Raw genomic sequence first — 15,000 nt, forward strand, 5'->3', positions numbered from 1 at the left:
AGCCATTAGGATATTTGTTAGCGTTGACCAGTATTCCCCAGTGGGCCAGGTCTCTAGATGAAAGGCTGCAGCAGTCTGGTAACCAGGGCCCAGTGGCCCAGTGGGCCCCACTCTGCTCTCTAAAGAGGAGCGTTTGAAGTCGTACGGCTTTTCTGCGCCACCGTGATCCATCACAGCAAATGGAGGAAGGAAAGACTAGGAGGAGGATGAGGAGGGAGAGAGAGGAGGATGAGGAGGGAGAGAGAGGAGGATGAGGAGGGAGAGAGAGGAGGATGAGGGAGAGAGAGGAGGATGAGGGAGAGAGAGGAGGATGAGGGAGAGAGAGGAGGAGGAGGAGAGAGGAGGAGGAGGAGAGAGAGAGAGTGAGAGGAGGATGAGGAGAGTGAGAGGAGGATGAGGGAGAGAGAGAGGAGGAGGTAGCGAGAGAGGGAGGAGCAGAAGGAGGTAGCGAGAGAGGGAGGAGCAGAAGGAGGTAGAGAGTGGGAGTGGAAGGAGGATGATGGGAAGGGAGGAGAAGGGAGAGAGGAAGGAGACGTAGCAGTAGGAGGTGGAGTGGGAGAAGCAGGGGGGTGATCCGATGTCTTAACTCCAACCTGCCTGGATTTCCTGAGCTGTCTTTATAAACACTATGATCCTGGAAGGAGTCCAGACTAGAGACTGTTCCAGAATAATGAACTGATTCCCTTCCAGATCAGAGATCTGTTTAACCCCCCTTCCCCTCTGGCAGAATGACTACAGGCTGCTTCTTGAACTCAGTATTATCCACACTATGTCAAAGATCGGCTATGAAAAAGCCAACTGACACTTACTCTTGTGTTACTGACTTGTTGCACCCTCGACAACTACTGTGATTATTATTATCTGACCCTGCTGGTCGTCTATGAACGTTTGAACATTTTGGCCATGTTCTGTTATAATCTCCACCCGGCACAGCCAGAAGAGGACTGGCCACCCCTCATAGCCTGGTTCCTCTCTAGGTTTCTTCCTATGTTCCTGCCTTTCTAGGAAGTTTTTCCTAGCCACCCCTCATAGCCTGGTTCCTCTCTAGGTTTCTTCCTATGTTCCGGCCTTTCTAGGGAGTTTTTCCTAGCCACCCCTCATGTCCTGGTTCCTCTCTAGGTTTCTTCCTAGGGTTCTGGCCTTTCTAGGGAGTTTTTCCTAGCCACCGTGCTTCTACACCTGCATTGCTTGCTGTTTGGGGGGGTTTTAGGCTGGGTTTCTGTACAGCACTTTGAGACATTTACATTTACATTCAGCTGATGTAAGAAGGGCTATAGAAATAAATTTGATTTGATTTGACTATGTAATACTGTAGCGTACATACCGTTGTATCTCTCAGAAATACTTTTAGTTCGTCAGTGAAACAACAAGTTATTCCTGTAATACCGAAATAGTACTTCAGACACCCAGCACTCGGTTAGAGTCAGATTCAGGACACGACTGTTCTTCTCTGGAACACTAGCTGGTTGGAAATGAAAACCTCGTTGTCTCTGTGATGGGAAGTTTAAATGAAAAATAAATCCTTATTGGAACAGGTGAGTTTTTATTTGATTCCTCGGACAGCGCCAGCCTGCCTGGCTGGAAGAATTCTCTCTCCTCCTGGGAGTTTGGCCGTCCGAAAACCTCCCAGTACCAATCAGACCCCCTGTTATACCCAGTATCTATTACCAATCAGACCCCCTGTTATACCCAGTATCTATTACCAATCAGACCCCCTGTTATACCCAGTATCTATTACCAATCAGACCCCCTGTTATACCCAGTATCTATTACCAATCAGACCCCCTGTTATACCCAGTATCTATTACCAATCAGACCCCCTGTTATACCCAGTATCTATTACCAATCACACCCCCTGTTATACCCAGTATCTATTACCAATCAGACCCCCTGTTATACCCAGTATCTATTACCAATCAGACTCCCTGTTATACCCAGTATCTATTACCAATCACACCCCCTGTTATAACCAGTATCTATTACCAATCAGACCCCCTGTTATACCCAGTATCTATTACCAATCAGACCCCCTGTTATACCCAGTATCTATTACCAATCAGACCCCCTGTTATACCCAGTATCTATTACCAATCAGACCCCCTGTTATACCCAGTATCTATTACCAATCAGACCCCCTGTTATACCCAGTATCTATTACCAATCAGACCCCCTGTTATACCCAGTATCTATTACCAATCAGACCCCCTGTTATACCCAGTATCTATTACCAATCAGACCCCCTGTTATACCCAGTATCTATTACCAATCAGACCCCCTGTTATACCCAGTATCTATTACCAATCAGACCCCCTGTTATACCCAGTATCTATTACCAATCAGACCCCCTGTTATACCCAGTATCTATTACCAATCAGACCCCCTGTTATACCCAGTATCTATTACCAATCAGACCCCCTGTTATACCCAGTATCTATTACCAATCAGACCCCCTGTTATACCCAGTATCTATTACCAATCAGACCCCCTGTTATACCCAGTATCTATTACCAATCAGACCCCCTGTTATACCCAGTATCTATTACCAATCAGACCCCCTGTTATACCCAGTATCTATTACCAATCAGACCCCCTGTTATACCCAGTATCTATTACCAATCAGACCCCCTGTTATACCCAGTATCTATTACCAATCAGACCCCCTGTTATACCCAGTATCTATTACCAATCAGACCCCCTGTTATACCCAGTATCTATTACCAATCAGACCCCCTGTTATACCCAGTATCTATTACCAATCAGACCCCCTGTTATACCCAGTATCTATTACCAATCAGACCCCCTGTTATACCCAGTATCTATTACCAATCAGACCCCCTGTTATACCCAGTATCTATTACCAATCAGACCCCCTGTTATACCCAGTATCTATTACCAATCAGACCCCCTGTTATACCCAGTATCTATTACCAATCAGACCCCCTGTTATACCCAGTATCTATTACCAATCAGACCCCCTGTTATACCCAGTATCTATTACCAATCAGACCCCCTGTTATACCCAGTATCTATTACCAATCAGACCCCCTGTTATACCCAGTATCTATTACCAATCAGACCCCTGTTATAACCAGTATCTATTACCAATCAGACCCCGTGTTATACCCAGTATCTATTACCAATCAGACCCCCTGTTATAACCAGTATCTATTACCAATCAGACCCCCTGTTATACCCAGTATCTATTACCAATCAGACCCCCTGTTATACCCAGTATCTATTACCAATCAGACCCCCTGTTATACCCAGTATCTATTACCAATCAGACCCCCTGTTATACCCAGTATCTATTACCAATCAGACCCCCTGTTATACCCAGTATCTATTACCAATCAGACCCCCTGTTATACCCAGTATCTATTACCAATCAGACCCCCTGTTATACCCAGTATCTATTACCAATCAGACCCCCTGTTATACCCAGTATCTATTACCAATCACACCCCCTGTTATACCCAGTATCTATTACCAATCACACCCCCTGTTATACCCAGTATCTATTACCAATCAGACCCCCTGTTATACCCAGTATCTATTACCAATCAGACCCCTGTTATACCCAGTATCTATTACCAATCAGACCCCCTGTTATACCCAGTATCTATTACCAATCAGACCCCCTGTTATACCCAGTATCTATTACCAATCAGACCCCCTGTTATACCCAGTATCTATTACCAATCAGACCCCCTGTTATACCCAGTATCTATTACCAATCAGACCCCTGTTATACCCAGTATCTATTACCAATCAGACCCCCTGTTATACCCAGTATCTATTACCAATCAGACCCCCTGTTATACCCAGTATCTATTACCAATCAGACCCCCTGTTATACCCAGTATCTATTACCAATCAGACCCCCTGTTATACCCAGTATCTATTACCAATCAGACCCCCTGTTATACCCAGTATCTATTACCAATCAGACCCCCTGTTATAACCAGTATCTATTACCAATCAGACCCCTGTTATAACCAGTATCTATTACCAATCAGACCCCTGTTATAACCAGTATCTATTACCAATCAGACCCCTGTTATACCCAGTATCTATTACCAATCAGACCCCCTGTTATACCCAGTATCTATTACCAATCAGACCCCCTGTTATACCCAGTATCTATTACCAATCAGACCCCCTGTTATACCCAGTATCTATTACCAATCAGACCCCCTGTTATACCCAGTATCTATTACCAATCAGACCCCCTGTTATACCCAGTATCTATTACCAATCAGACCCCCTGTTATAACCAGTATCTATTACCAATCAGACCCCCTGTTATACCCAGTATCTATTACCAATCAGACCCCCTGTTATACCCAGTATCTATTACCAATCAGACCCCCTGTTATACCCAGTATCTATTACCAATCAGACCCCCTGTTATACCCAGTATCTATTACCAATCAGACCCCCTGTTATACCCAGTATCTATTACCAATCAGACCCCCTGTTATACCCAGTATCTATTACCAATCAGACCCCCTGTTATACCCAGTATCTATTACCAATCACACCCCCTGTTATACCCAGTATCTATTACCAATCAGACCCCCTGTTATACCCAGTATCTATTACCAATCAGACCCCCTGTTATACCCAGTATCTATTACCAATCAGACCCCCTGTTATACCCAGTATCTATTACCAATCAGACCCCCTGTTATACCCAGTATCTATTACCAATCACACCCCCTGTTATACCCAGTATCTATTACCAATCAGACCCCCTGTTATACCCAGTATCTAGTACCAATCAGACCCCTGTTATAACCAGTATCTATTACCAATCAGACCCCCTGTTATACCCAGTATCTATTACCAATCAGACCCCCTGTTATACCCAGTATCTATTACCAATCAGACCCCCTGTTATACCCAGTATCTATTACCAATCAGACCCCTGTTATACCCAGTATCTATTACCAATCAGACCCCTGTTATACCCAGTATCTATTACCAATCAGACCCCCTGTTATACCCAGTATCTATTACCAATCAGACCCCCTGTTATACCCAGTATCTATTACCAATCAGACCCCCTGTTATACCCAGTATCTATTACCAATCAGACCCCTGTTATACCCAGTATCTATTACCAATCAGACCCCCTGTTATACCCAGTATCTATTACCAATCAGACCCCCTGTTATACCAGTATCTATTACCAATCAGACCCCCTGTTATACCCAGTATCTATTACCAATCAGACCCCCTGTTATACCCAGTATCTATTACCAATCAGACCCCCTGTTATACCCAGTATCTATTACCAATCAGACCCCCTGTTATACCCAGTATCTATTACCAATCAGACCCCCTGTTATACCAGTATCTATTACCAATCAGACCCCCTGTTATACCCAGTATCTATTACCAATCAGACCCCCTGTTATACCCAGTATATATTACCAATCAGACCCCTGTTATACCCAGTATCTATTACCAGTCTCTCTGTGTACTGTCAGAGAGTTACAGGTCCAGTCTCTCTGTGTACTGTGAGAGAGTTACAGGTCCAGTCTCTCTGTGTACTGTCAGAGAGTTACAGGTCCAGTCTCTCTGTGTACTGTGAGAGAGTTACAGGTCCAGTCTCTCTGTGTACTGTGAGAGAGTTACAGGTCCAGTCTCTCTGTGTACTGTGAGAGAGTTACAGGTCCAGTCTCTCTGTGTACTGTGAGAGAGTTACAGGGTCCAGTCTCTCTGTGTACTGTGAGAGAGTTACAGGTCCAGTCTCTCTGTGTACTGTGAGATCTCTCTGTGTACTGTGAGAGAGTTACAGGTCCAGGGGTAACTAGAAACACTTTAAAGGTCCAGAGATCAACAACAATTAAAGGCCAATCCGTAGTTTAACAAAGCAGCAGCAGTGTTTAAACCTTTACCAGATCTAGCCCCGCTACCTACTTCATTTTCAGTTGTTATTTTTATTAGGTGTGAAGTCTCCCTCTCCTCCTCCTCCTCCTCCGACCCTGGAGGCCTCGGTCCAGAACGTGGAGCTGAAGTTCTGCAGCAGAGCGACGGTGAACTGTGCCGGGGGAACCGTGGGAGCTGTTAAAGTGTGCGCCAGGACCCCAGGTGTGTGCAGCTGTGCCCTGTTAAACTTTACTGCTTTTTACCCCAACGCCGCCCAACGCCAAGACTCTTCTCTTTCGCTTTTACACACTCAACTCAGTCCTCCCTGGACTTCAGTCCAAATGTTTAGTTTGTTGTGTCGTCACCGCTGGTCTCAGAGGGAGTCTTGTCATTTGATGTCCCGAAACAGAATGGCTTTACTCTCCACACAGAGAGCTAACAGACCCAGAACAAGTTCAACAGCAGGTCACTTTGTAGAATCCATTTTGAAATTAGTTTTCTCTAAATCCAGACTGATGTGTCTTTCCTCCTTGTTCTCCTCCTCCTCTTCCTTCTCCTCCTCCTCCTTCTTCTCCTCCTCTTCCTTCTCCTCCTCCTCCTTCTTCTCCTCCTCTTCCTTCTCCTCCTTGTCCTTCTTCTCCTCCTCCTCCTTGTTCTCCTCCTCCTCCTTCTTCTCCGCCTCCTCCTCCTCTTCCTTCTCCTCCTCCTCCTCCTTGTCCTTCTTCTCCTCCTCCTCCTCCTTGTCCTTCTTCTCCTCCTCCTTCTCCGCCTCCTCCTCCTCTTCCTCCTCCTCCTCTTCCTCCTCTTCCTTCTCCTCCTTGTCCTTCTTCTCCTCCTCCTTCTTCTCCGCCTCCTCCTCCTCTTCCTCCTCTTCCTTCTCCTCCTCCTCCTCCTTGTCCTTCTTCTCCTCCTCCTTCTCCTCCTCCTCCTCCTCCTCCTCCTCCTCTTCCTTCTCCTCCTTGTCCTTCTTCTCCTCCTCCTTCTTCTCCGCCTCCTCCTCCTCTTCCTCCTCCTCCTCTTCCTTCTCCTCCTCCTCCTCCTCCTCCTCTTCCTTCTCCTCCTTGTCCTTCTTCTCCTCCTCCTTCTTCTCCGCCTCCTCCTCCTTGTCCTCCTCCTCCTCTTCCTTCTCCTCCTTGTTCTCCTCCTCCTCTCCTTCTCCTCCTTGTTCTCCTCCTCCTCCTCCTTCTCCTCCTTCTCCTCCTCCTCCTTCTTCTCCTCCTCTTCCTTCTCCTCCTCCTCCTTCTTCTCCGCCTCCTCCTCCTTGTCCTCCTCCTCCTCCTCCTCTCCAGGTTCACCAGAGGGTGTTAAGGAGAAGCTGGTTCCTCTGCTACAGGGTCCGTCTGACACTAAAGAACTTCATCAGAGTCGCTGGCTCAATGAGCTCCGTAAGCCTGAGTCTCTGCTGGCCCCAGACCTCCTGACCTTCTCGGTGCAGATACCCCGGCGCGGGGACGACGGCCATAACTCCTCTGGTAGGTTCCCACACCTCTACAGCTACAACATCTAGCTGCTACGGTGTAGATGAAACCTCTGGTCGTTCAGACCAGTTAAATCATCGACCTTCTATACGACGTCTAGTACAACAATACCGAAGTCCTCCACAGGTCATGTGATCAGTTCCCTACGTCATGTGATCAGTTCCCTACGTCATGTGATCAGTTCCCTACGTCATGTGATCAGTTCCATACGTCATGTGATCAGTCCTATGTTTTTGGGTTCAGGAAGTTGTTTTCCAGTGTTATTTGGAAACAGGAAGACAGGTTGACATGAGTTCTGGTGTTCTCTGGACGGTCGTGTTTCACCGTCAGTAGGAAGTAGAACTAACCTCTATATTTATTTTTATTTATTTTATTTCACCTTTATTTAACCAGGTAGGCAAGTTGAGAACAAGTTCTCATTTACAACTGCGACCTGGCCAAGATAAAGCAAAGCAGTTCGACAACATACAAAAACACAGAGTTACACATGGAGTAAAACAACATACAATCAATGATACAGTAGAAAAATAAATCTATATACAATGTGAGCAAATGAGGTGAGATAAGGGAGGTAAAGGCAATAAATAGGCCATGGTGGCAAAGTAAATACAATATAGCAAGTAAAACACTGGAATGGTAGATTTGTAGTTTGAAGAAAGTTCAAAGTTAAAATATAAATAATATGGTGCAAAGGAGCAAAATAAATTAAATAAATACAGTAGGGGAAGAGGTAGTAGTTTGGGCTAAATTATAGATGGGCTATGTACAGGTGCAGTGATCTGTGAGCTGCTCTGACAGCTGGTGCTTAAAGCTAGTGAGGGAGATAAGTGTTTCCAGTTTCAGAGATTTTTGTAGTTCGTTCCAGTCATTGGCAGCAGAGAACTGGAAGGAGAGACGGCCAAAGGAGGAATTGGCTTTGGGGGTAACCAGAGAGATATACCTGCTGGAGCGCGTGCTACAGGTGGGTGCTGCTATGGTGACCAGTGAGCGGGGCTTTACCTAGCAGGGTCTTGTAGATGACCTGGAGCCAGTGGGTTTGGCGACGAGTATGAAGCGAAGGCCAGCCAACGAGAGCGTACAGGTCACAGTGGTGGGTAGTATATGGGGCTTTGGTGACAAAACGGATGGCACTGTGATAGACTACATCCAGTTTATTGAGTAGGGTATTGGAGGCTATTTTTTTAAATGACATCGTCGAGGATCGGTAGGATGGTCAGTTTTACGAGGGTATGTTTGGCAGCATGAGTGAAGGATGCTTTGTTGCGAAATAGGAAGCCAATTCTAGATTTAACTTTGGATTGGAGATGTTTGATGTGAGTCTGGAAGGAGAGTTTACAGTCTAACCAGACACCTAGGTATTTGTAGTTGTCCACATATTCTAAGTCAGAACCGTCCAGAGTAGTGATGCTGGACAGGCGGGCAGGTGCGGGCAGCGATCGGTTGAAGAGCATGCATTTAGTTTTACTTGTATTTAAGAGCAGTTGGAGACCACGGAAGGAGAGTTGAATGGCATTGAAGCTCGTCTGGAGGGTTGTTAACACAGTGTCCAAAGAAGGGCCAGATGTATACAGAATGGTGTCGCCTGCGTAGAGATGGATCAGAGATTCACCAGCAGCAAGAGCGACATCATTTATGTATACAGAGAAAAGAGTTGGCCAAAGAATTGAACCCTGTGGTACCCCCATAGAGACTGCCAGAGGTCCGGACAGTAGGCCCTGATACACTGATGATGACTGATACACGTTTCCCCCCTGGTCCACCAGCTTTCTGCTGCTGTCGTCCTTCACTGCATGTGTGGTACAGTAAGCAGGGGTGGACTTGGAGGTGGTGGTGGGGGTGTGGGGGTTGGTGTGACCGAGTCAGTTACTAAGAGCAGAGATCCCATGCTGCTTCAGGAGAGAAGAGGAGCAGAGTGTTCTCCACAGACAGACAGACAGACAGACAGACAGACAGACAGACAGACAGACAGACAGACAGACAGACAGACAGACAGACAGAGAGACAGACAGACAGACAGACAGCATATTCTGGGAGGTGTTCCCGGCTAGAAAAGAGACACCACCGTTAAAGGAATCGACTAGTTTCCTCAGGAACTTCAGAATCTGTTGAATTCTTCTTTCTCCTCTCATGAGGCATCTCAAAGCCCTTCTTTATACGTGACTATATACAAATGACAATAGAGTCCAGTAAGCAGCTCATCAGGGATGTGTGGACATTTCCTTTATGTCCTGGTGGCTCAGTGTTATGGACAGTCATCGTAGAAACACAACACAAAACAAAGGTTTGGCTTAATTTATAGGCCCTTATATGTCCAGTAGTCCTCCCTCTTCCAGACCTGTTGGAGACGTCCTGTATTCTCCATCTCCTTATATGTCCAGTAGTCCTCCCTCTTCCAGACCTGTTGGAGACGTCCTGTATTCTCCATCTCCTTATATGTCCAGTAGTCCTCCCTCTTCCAGACCTGTTGGAGACGTCCTGTATTCTCCATCTCCTTATATGTCCAGTAGTCCTCCCTCTTCCAGACCTGTTGGAGTCGTTCTGTATTCTCCATCTCCTTGTCCAGTAGTCCTCCATCTTCCAGACCTGTTGGAGTCGTTCTGTATTCTCCATCTCCTTATCCAGTAGTCCTCCCTCTTCCAGACCTGTTGGAGACGTCCTGTATTCTCCATCTCCTTATATGTCCAGTAGTCCTCCCTCTTCCAGACCTGTTGGAGACGTCCTGTATTCTCCATCTCCTTATATGTCCAGTAGTCCTCCCTCTTCCAGACCTGTTGGAGACGTCCTGTATTCTCCATCTCCTTATATGTCCAGTAGTCCTCCCTCTTCCAGACCTGTTGGAGACGTCCTGTATTCTCCATCTCCTTATATGTCCAGTAGTCCTCCCTCTTCCAGACCTGTTGGAGTCGTTCTGTATTCTCCATCTCCTTGTCCAGTAGTCCTCCATCTTCCAGACCTGTTGGAGTCGTTCTGTATTCTCCATCTCCTTATCCAGTAGTCCTCCCTCTTCCAGACCTGTTGGAGACGTCCTGTATTCTCCATCTCCTTGTCCAGTAGTCCTCCCTCTTCCAGACCTGTTGGAGTCGTTCTGTATTCTCCATCTCCTTATATGTCCAGTAGTCCTCCCTCTTCCAGACCTGTTGGAGTCGTCCTGTATTCTCCATCTCCTTATATGTCCAGTAGTCCTCCCTGTTCCAGACCTGTTGGAGTCGTTCTGTATTCTCCATCTCCTTATCCAGTAGTCCTCCCTCTTCCAGACCTGTTGGAGACGTCCTGTATTCTCCATCTCCTTATATGTCCAGTAGTCCTCCCTCTTCCAGACCTGTTGGAGTCGTTCTGTATTCTCCATCTCCTTGTCCAGTAGTCCTCCCTCTTCCAGACCTGTTGGAGTCGTTCTGTATTCTCCATCTCCTTGTCCAGTAGTCCTCCCTCTTCCAGACCTGTTGGAGTCGTTCTGTATTCTCCATCTCCTTATCCAGTAGTCCTCCCTCTTCCAGACCTGTTGGAGACGTCCTGTATTCTCCATCTCCTTATCCAGTAGTCCTCCCTCTTCCAGACCTGTTGGAGACGTTCTGTATTCTCCATCTCCTTATCCAGTAGTCCTCCCTCTTCCAGACCTGTTGGAGACGTCCTGTATTCTCCATCTCCTTGTCCAGTAGTCCTCCCTCTTCCAGACCTGTTGGAGACGTTCTGTATTCTCCATCTCCTTGTCCAGTAGTCCTCCCTCTTCCAGACCTGTTGGAGTCGTTCTGTATTCTCCATCTCCTTATCCAGTAGTCCTCCCTCTTCCAGACCTGTTGGAGTCGTTCTGTATTCTCCATCTCCTTATATGTCCAGTAGTCCTCCCTCTTCCAGACCTGTTGGAGTCGTTCTGTATTCTCCATCTCCTTGTCCAGTAGTCCTCCCTCTTCCAGACCTGTTGGAGACGTCCTGTATTCTCCATCTCCTTGTCCAGTAGTCCTCCTTCTTCCAGACCTGTTGGAGATGTTCTGTATTCTCCATCTCCTTATATGTCCAGTAGTCCTCCCTCTTCCAGACCTGTTGGAGTCGTTCTGTATTCTCCATCTCCTTATATGTCCAGTAGTCCTCCCTCTTCCAGACCTGTTGGAGACGTCCTGTATTCTCCATCTCCTTATCCAGTAGTCCTCCCTGTTCCAGACCTGTTGGAGTCGTTCTGTATTCTCCATCTCCTTATCCAGTAGTCCTCCCTCTTCCAGACCTGTTGGAGTCGTTCTGTATTCTCCATCTCCTTGTCCAGTAGTCCTCCCTCTTCCAGACCTGTTGGAGTCGTTCTGTATTCTCCATCTCCTTATCCAGTAGTCCTCCATCTTCCAGACCTGTTGGAGTCGTTCTGTATTCTCCATCTCCTTATATGTCCAGTAGTCCTCCCTCTTCCAGACCTGTTGGAGTCGTTCTGTATTCTCCATCTCCTTATCCAGTAGTCCTCCCTCTTCCAGACCTGTTGGAGACGTCCTGTATTCTCCATCTCCTTGTCCAGTAGTCCTCCCTCTTCCAGACCTGTTGGAGACGTCCTGTGTTCTCCATCTCCTTGTCCAGTAGTCCTCCCTCTTCCAGACCTGTTGGAGTCGTTCTGTGTTCTCCGACTCTCTGGGGGGTAAGACATCGCCATAGAGACTGAGATGTGTGAGTTATCCAGCCGGCAGCGTTGTGTGTTTGTGTCCTAAAGGTGCGTTAATCTTGGCGTTGAGATGTACTGTACCAGACCCGTAGAGACTGAGCGGTATCACTGTCCACTGTCCGGGACTCTGCAGCATTGAGTCTCCTCTCCCCTAGTGAGGTCAGGAATATCAGCATGTTATCACCCTCTCCACGTATCCCCCCTTGTCCCGTTCTCCATCCCGGCATTCCCGACCAGAGAATCTATCCCTGGGAATCCTCCTCGCTCCACAGGATTCCACCAACAGATTGATGCCTCTGGAAAAAAAGACATGACATCACTGCTTTTCATATCCTTCTTCTCTGAGAGTCTCTTAAAAACCTCAGGAAGAAGAGAGCTCGGTGGGGGGGTGGGGGGGGGGTGAGTCCTAAATGATTCCCTATATAGTGCACTACTTTTGACCAGAACACTATGGGTACTATATAAGGAATAGGATTGTCGTTTGAGACGCAGCCACAGAAGGAGTCTCCTGTGCACTCTGGGGACTTCTCTCCTGGCTAAGGACACGTACAGGAGAATCTGACACCACATGAAAAAATAAATATCCCTCAAGTGTTTAGTCTGTTGTCTTCAGGTCCTGTACTTTACATCGCTTTTAATACAGGCTGCGGAGATTCATCGTGTGTCCTCGACTTCATCTCTAAAGCTGCTCTCTGAATCACGTCGAGAACGCTGCTCCTAAATGTGTCACCGCTGACATGGAGCTCAGAGCTCCATCCTGACCTGACTGGTAGCATGAGATCTGTGACTCTTCTCAGGTTTATTAAACCTGGAGGGATTTGTGAGGTTAACCCGATCCAACAATTCTCCTCTATCGAGATCTGTGAGTCTTGTCAGGTTTATTAAACCTGGAGGGATTTGTGAGGTTAACCCGATCCAACAATTCTCCTCTATCGAGATCTGTGAGTCTTGTCAGGTTTATTAAACCTGGAGGGATTTGTGAGGTTAACCCGATCCAACAATTCTCCTCTATCGAGATCTGTGAGTCTTGTCAGGTTTATTAAACCTGGAGGGATTTGTGAGGTTAACCCGATCCAACAATTCTCCTCTATCGAGATCTGTGAGTCTTCTCAGGTTTAAACCTGGAGGGATTTATTAGTCGATACTGGACATCAGACCGTACTAGTCGATACTGGACATCGTCAGACCGTACTAGTCGATACTGGACACCAGACCGTACTAGTCGATACTGGACACCAGACCGTACTAGTCGATACTGGACATCGTCAGACCGTACTAGTCGATACTGGACATCGTCAGACCGTACTAGTCGATACTGGACATCGTCAGACCGTACTAGTCGATACTGGACACCAGACCGTACTAGTCGATACTGGACACCAGACCGTACTAGTCGATACTGGACATCACCAGACCGTACTAGTCGATACTGGACGTCATCAGACAGTACTAGTCGATACTGGACGTCATCAGACCGTACTAGTCGATACTGGACGTCGTCGGACCGTACTAGTCGATACTGGATGTCGTCAGACCGTACTAGTCGATACTGGACGCCGTCGGACCGTACTAGTCGATACTGGGGGCCGTCAGACCGTACTAGTCGATACTGGGGGCCGTCAGACCGTACTAGTCGATACTGGACGCCGTCAGACCGTACTAGTCGATACTGGGGGCCGTCAGACCGTACTAGTCGATACTGGGGGCCGTCAGACCGTACTAGTCGATACTGGGCGCCGTCAGACCGTACTAGTCGATACTGGGGGCCGTCAGACCGTACTAGTCGATACTGGACGTCGTCAGACCGTACTAGTCGATACTGGACGTCGTCAGACCGTACTAGTCGATACTGGACGTCGTCAGACCGTACTAGTCGATACTGGACGTCGTCAGACCCTACTAGTCGATACTGGACGTCGTTAGACCCTACTAGTCGATACTGGACGCCGTCAGACCCTACTAGTCATAATATGATGGATGAAGGGAGAGTCATTGATAATGTTTTCCTAAAGGTGTAATGACCAGAGTACACATTTTAACCTGTTGGGGCTACAGGGTAGCAATGAACCCCGAGTCGGGATTGCTAACAAGGCTGGAAATTCAAAACATCAAAAATCTAATAATTTCAATTTCTCAAACAATCAACTATTTTACACAATTTAAAAGATAAACATCTCCTTAATCTAACCACATTGTTCGATTTTCAAAGAGGCTTTACGGCAAAAGCATAAAGTTAGATTATGTTAGGACAGTACATAGCCACAAAAGTACAAACATCCATTTTCAATTCAAGGTCAGGCGTCACCAAAAGCAGAAACCAGCTAGAATTATGCACTAACCTTTGATGATCTCCATCAGATGACACTCCTAGGACATTATGTTATACAATACATGCATTTTTTGTTCCATCAAGTTCATATTTATATCCAAAAACAGCATTTTACAGTAGCGTGAAATTCAGATTTTTTTCTTCTCTGAAATGCTTCCGGTGAACATAACAAAATTACTATTCGAAAACATTGGTAAATTATAATATTGTCATTCAAAGAATAATATATTATCATCTCGTAATTGCTACCGAATGGCCAGATCTCAAATCACATTTTGCAATAAACGGGGTGCTATGCTAAGAACAATAAGCTATGCTATACAGTTAGCATCATCTAATATCGATAATAACATTGTAAATATCCCCTTACCTTTGATTATCTCCATCAGAAGGCACTGCCAGGAATCCCAGGTCCGGAACAAATGTGGTTTCTTTGGACAAAGTTCATAATTTATGTCCAAATAACACCAAGTAGTTAGCGTTCATTATGCTCCCACAAAACGTGGTGGGGGGGTGTAAAATCACGCCGAAAAGCTAAAAAAAACGAGTAAATAATCTATTTACGTTCGTTCAAACATGTGAAACGTTGCTTAGCATTAATCTTTTGGTCCATTTTTAACGTTAAACATCAGTAATATTTTCACACAACCTATCCTATGTCTAGATAAACAATGATGACAAAC

General features: G+C 46.4%; 1 protein-coding gene across 1 annotated transcript in view; it reads left to right on the plus strand.

Moving 5' to 3' along the window:
- LOC106591508 (intermembrane lipid transfer protein VPS13B) overlaps positions 1-15,000 on the plus strand; it is a 336,266-nt gene that overhangs the window by 220,893 nt on the left and 100,373 nt on the right. Inside the window, 2 exon segments of the mRNA XM_082957077.1 lie at positions 5,953-6,096; positions 7,164-7,346. Of these exon segments, the coding sequence (XP_082813203.1) occupies positions 5,953-6,096; positions 7,164-7,346 (327 nt within the window).

Source organism: Salmo salar, chromosome 10 (genome assembly GCF_965601325.2).
Source record: "Salmo salar chromosome 10, fSalSal1, whole genome shotgun sequence".
Taxonomy (NCBI): Eukaryota; Metazoa; Chordata; class Actinopteri; order Salmoniformes; family Salmonidae; genus Salmo; species Salmo salar.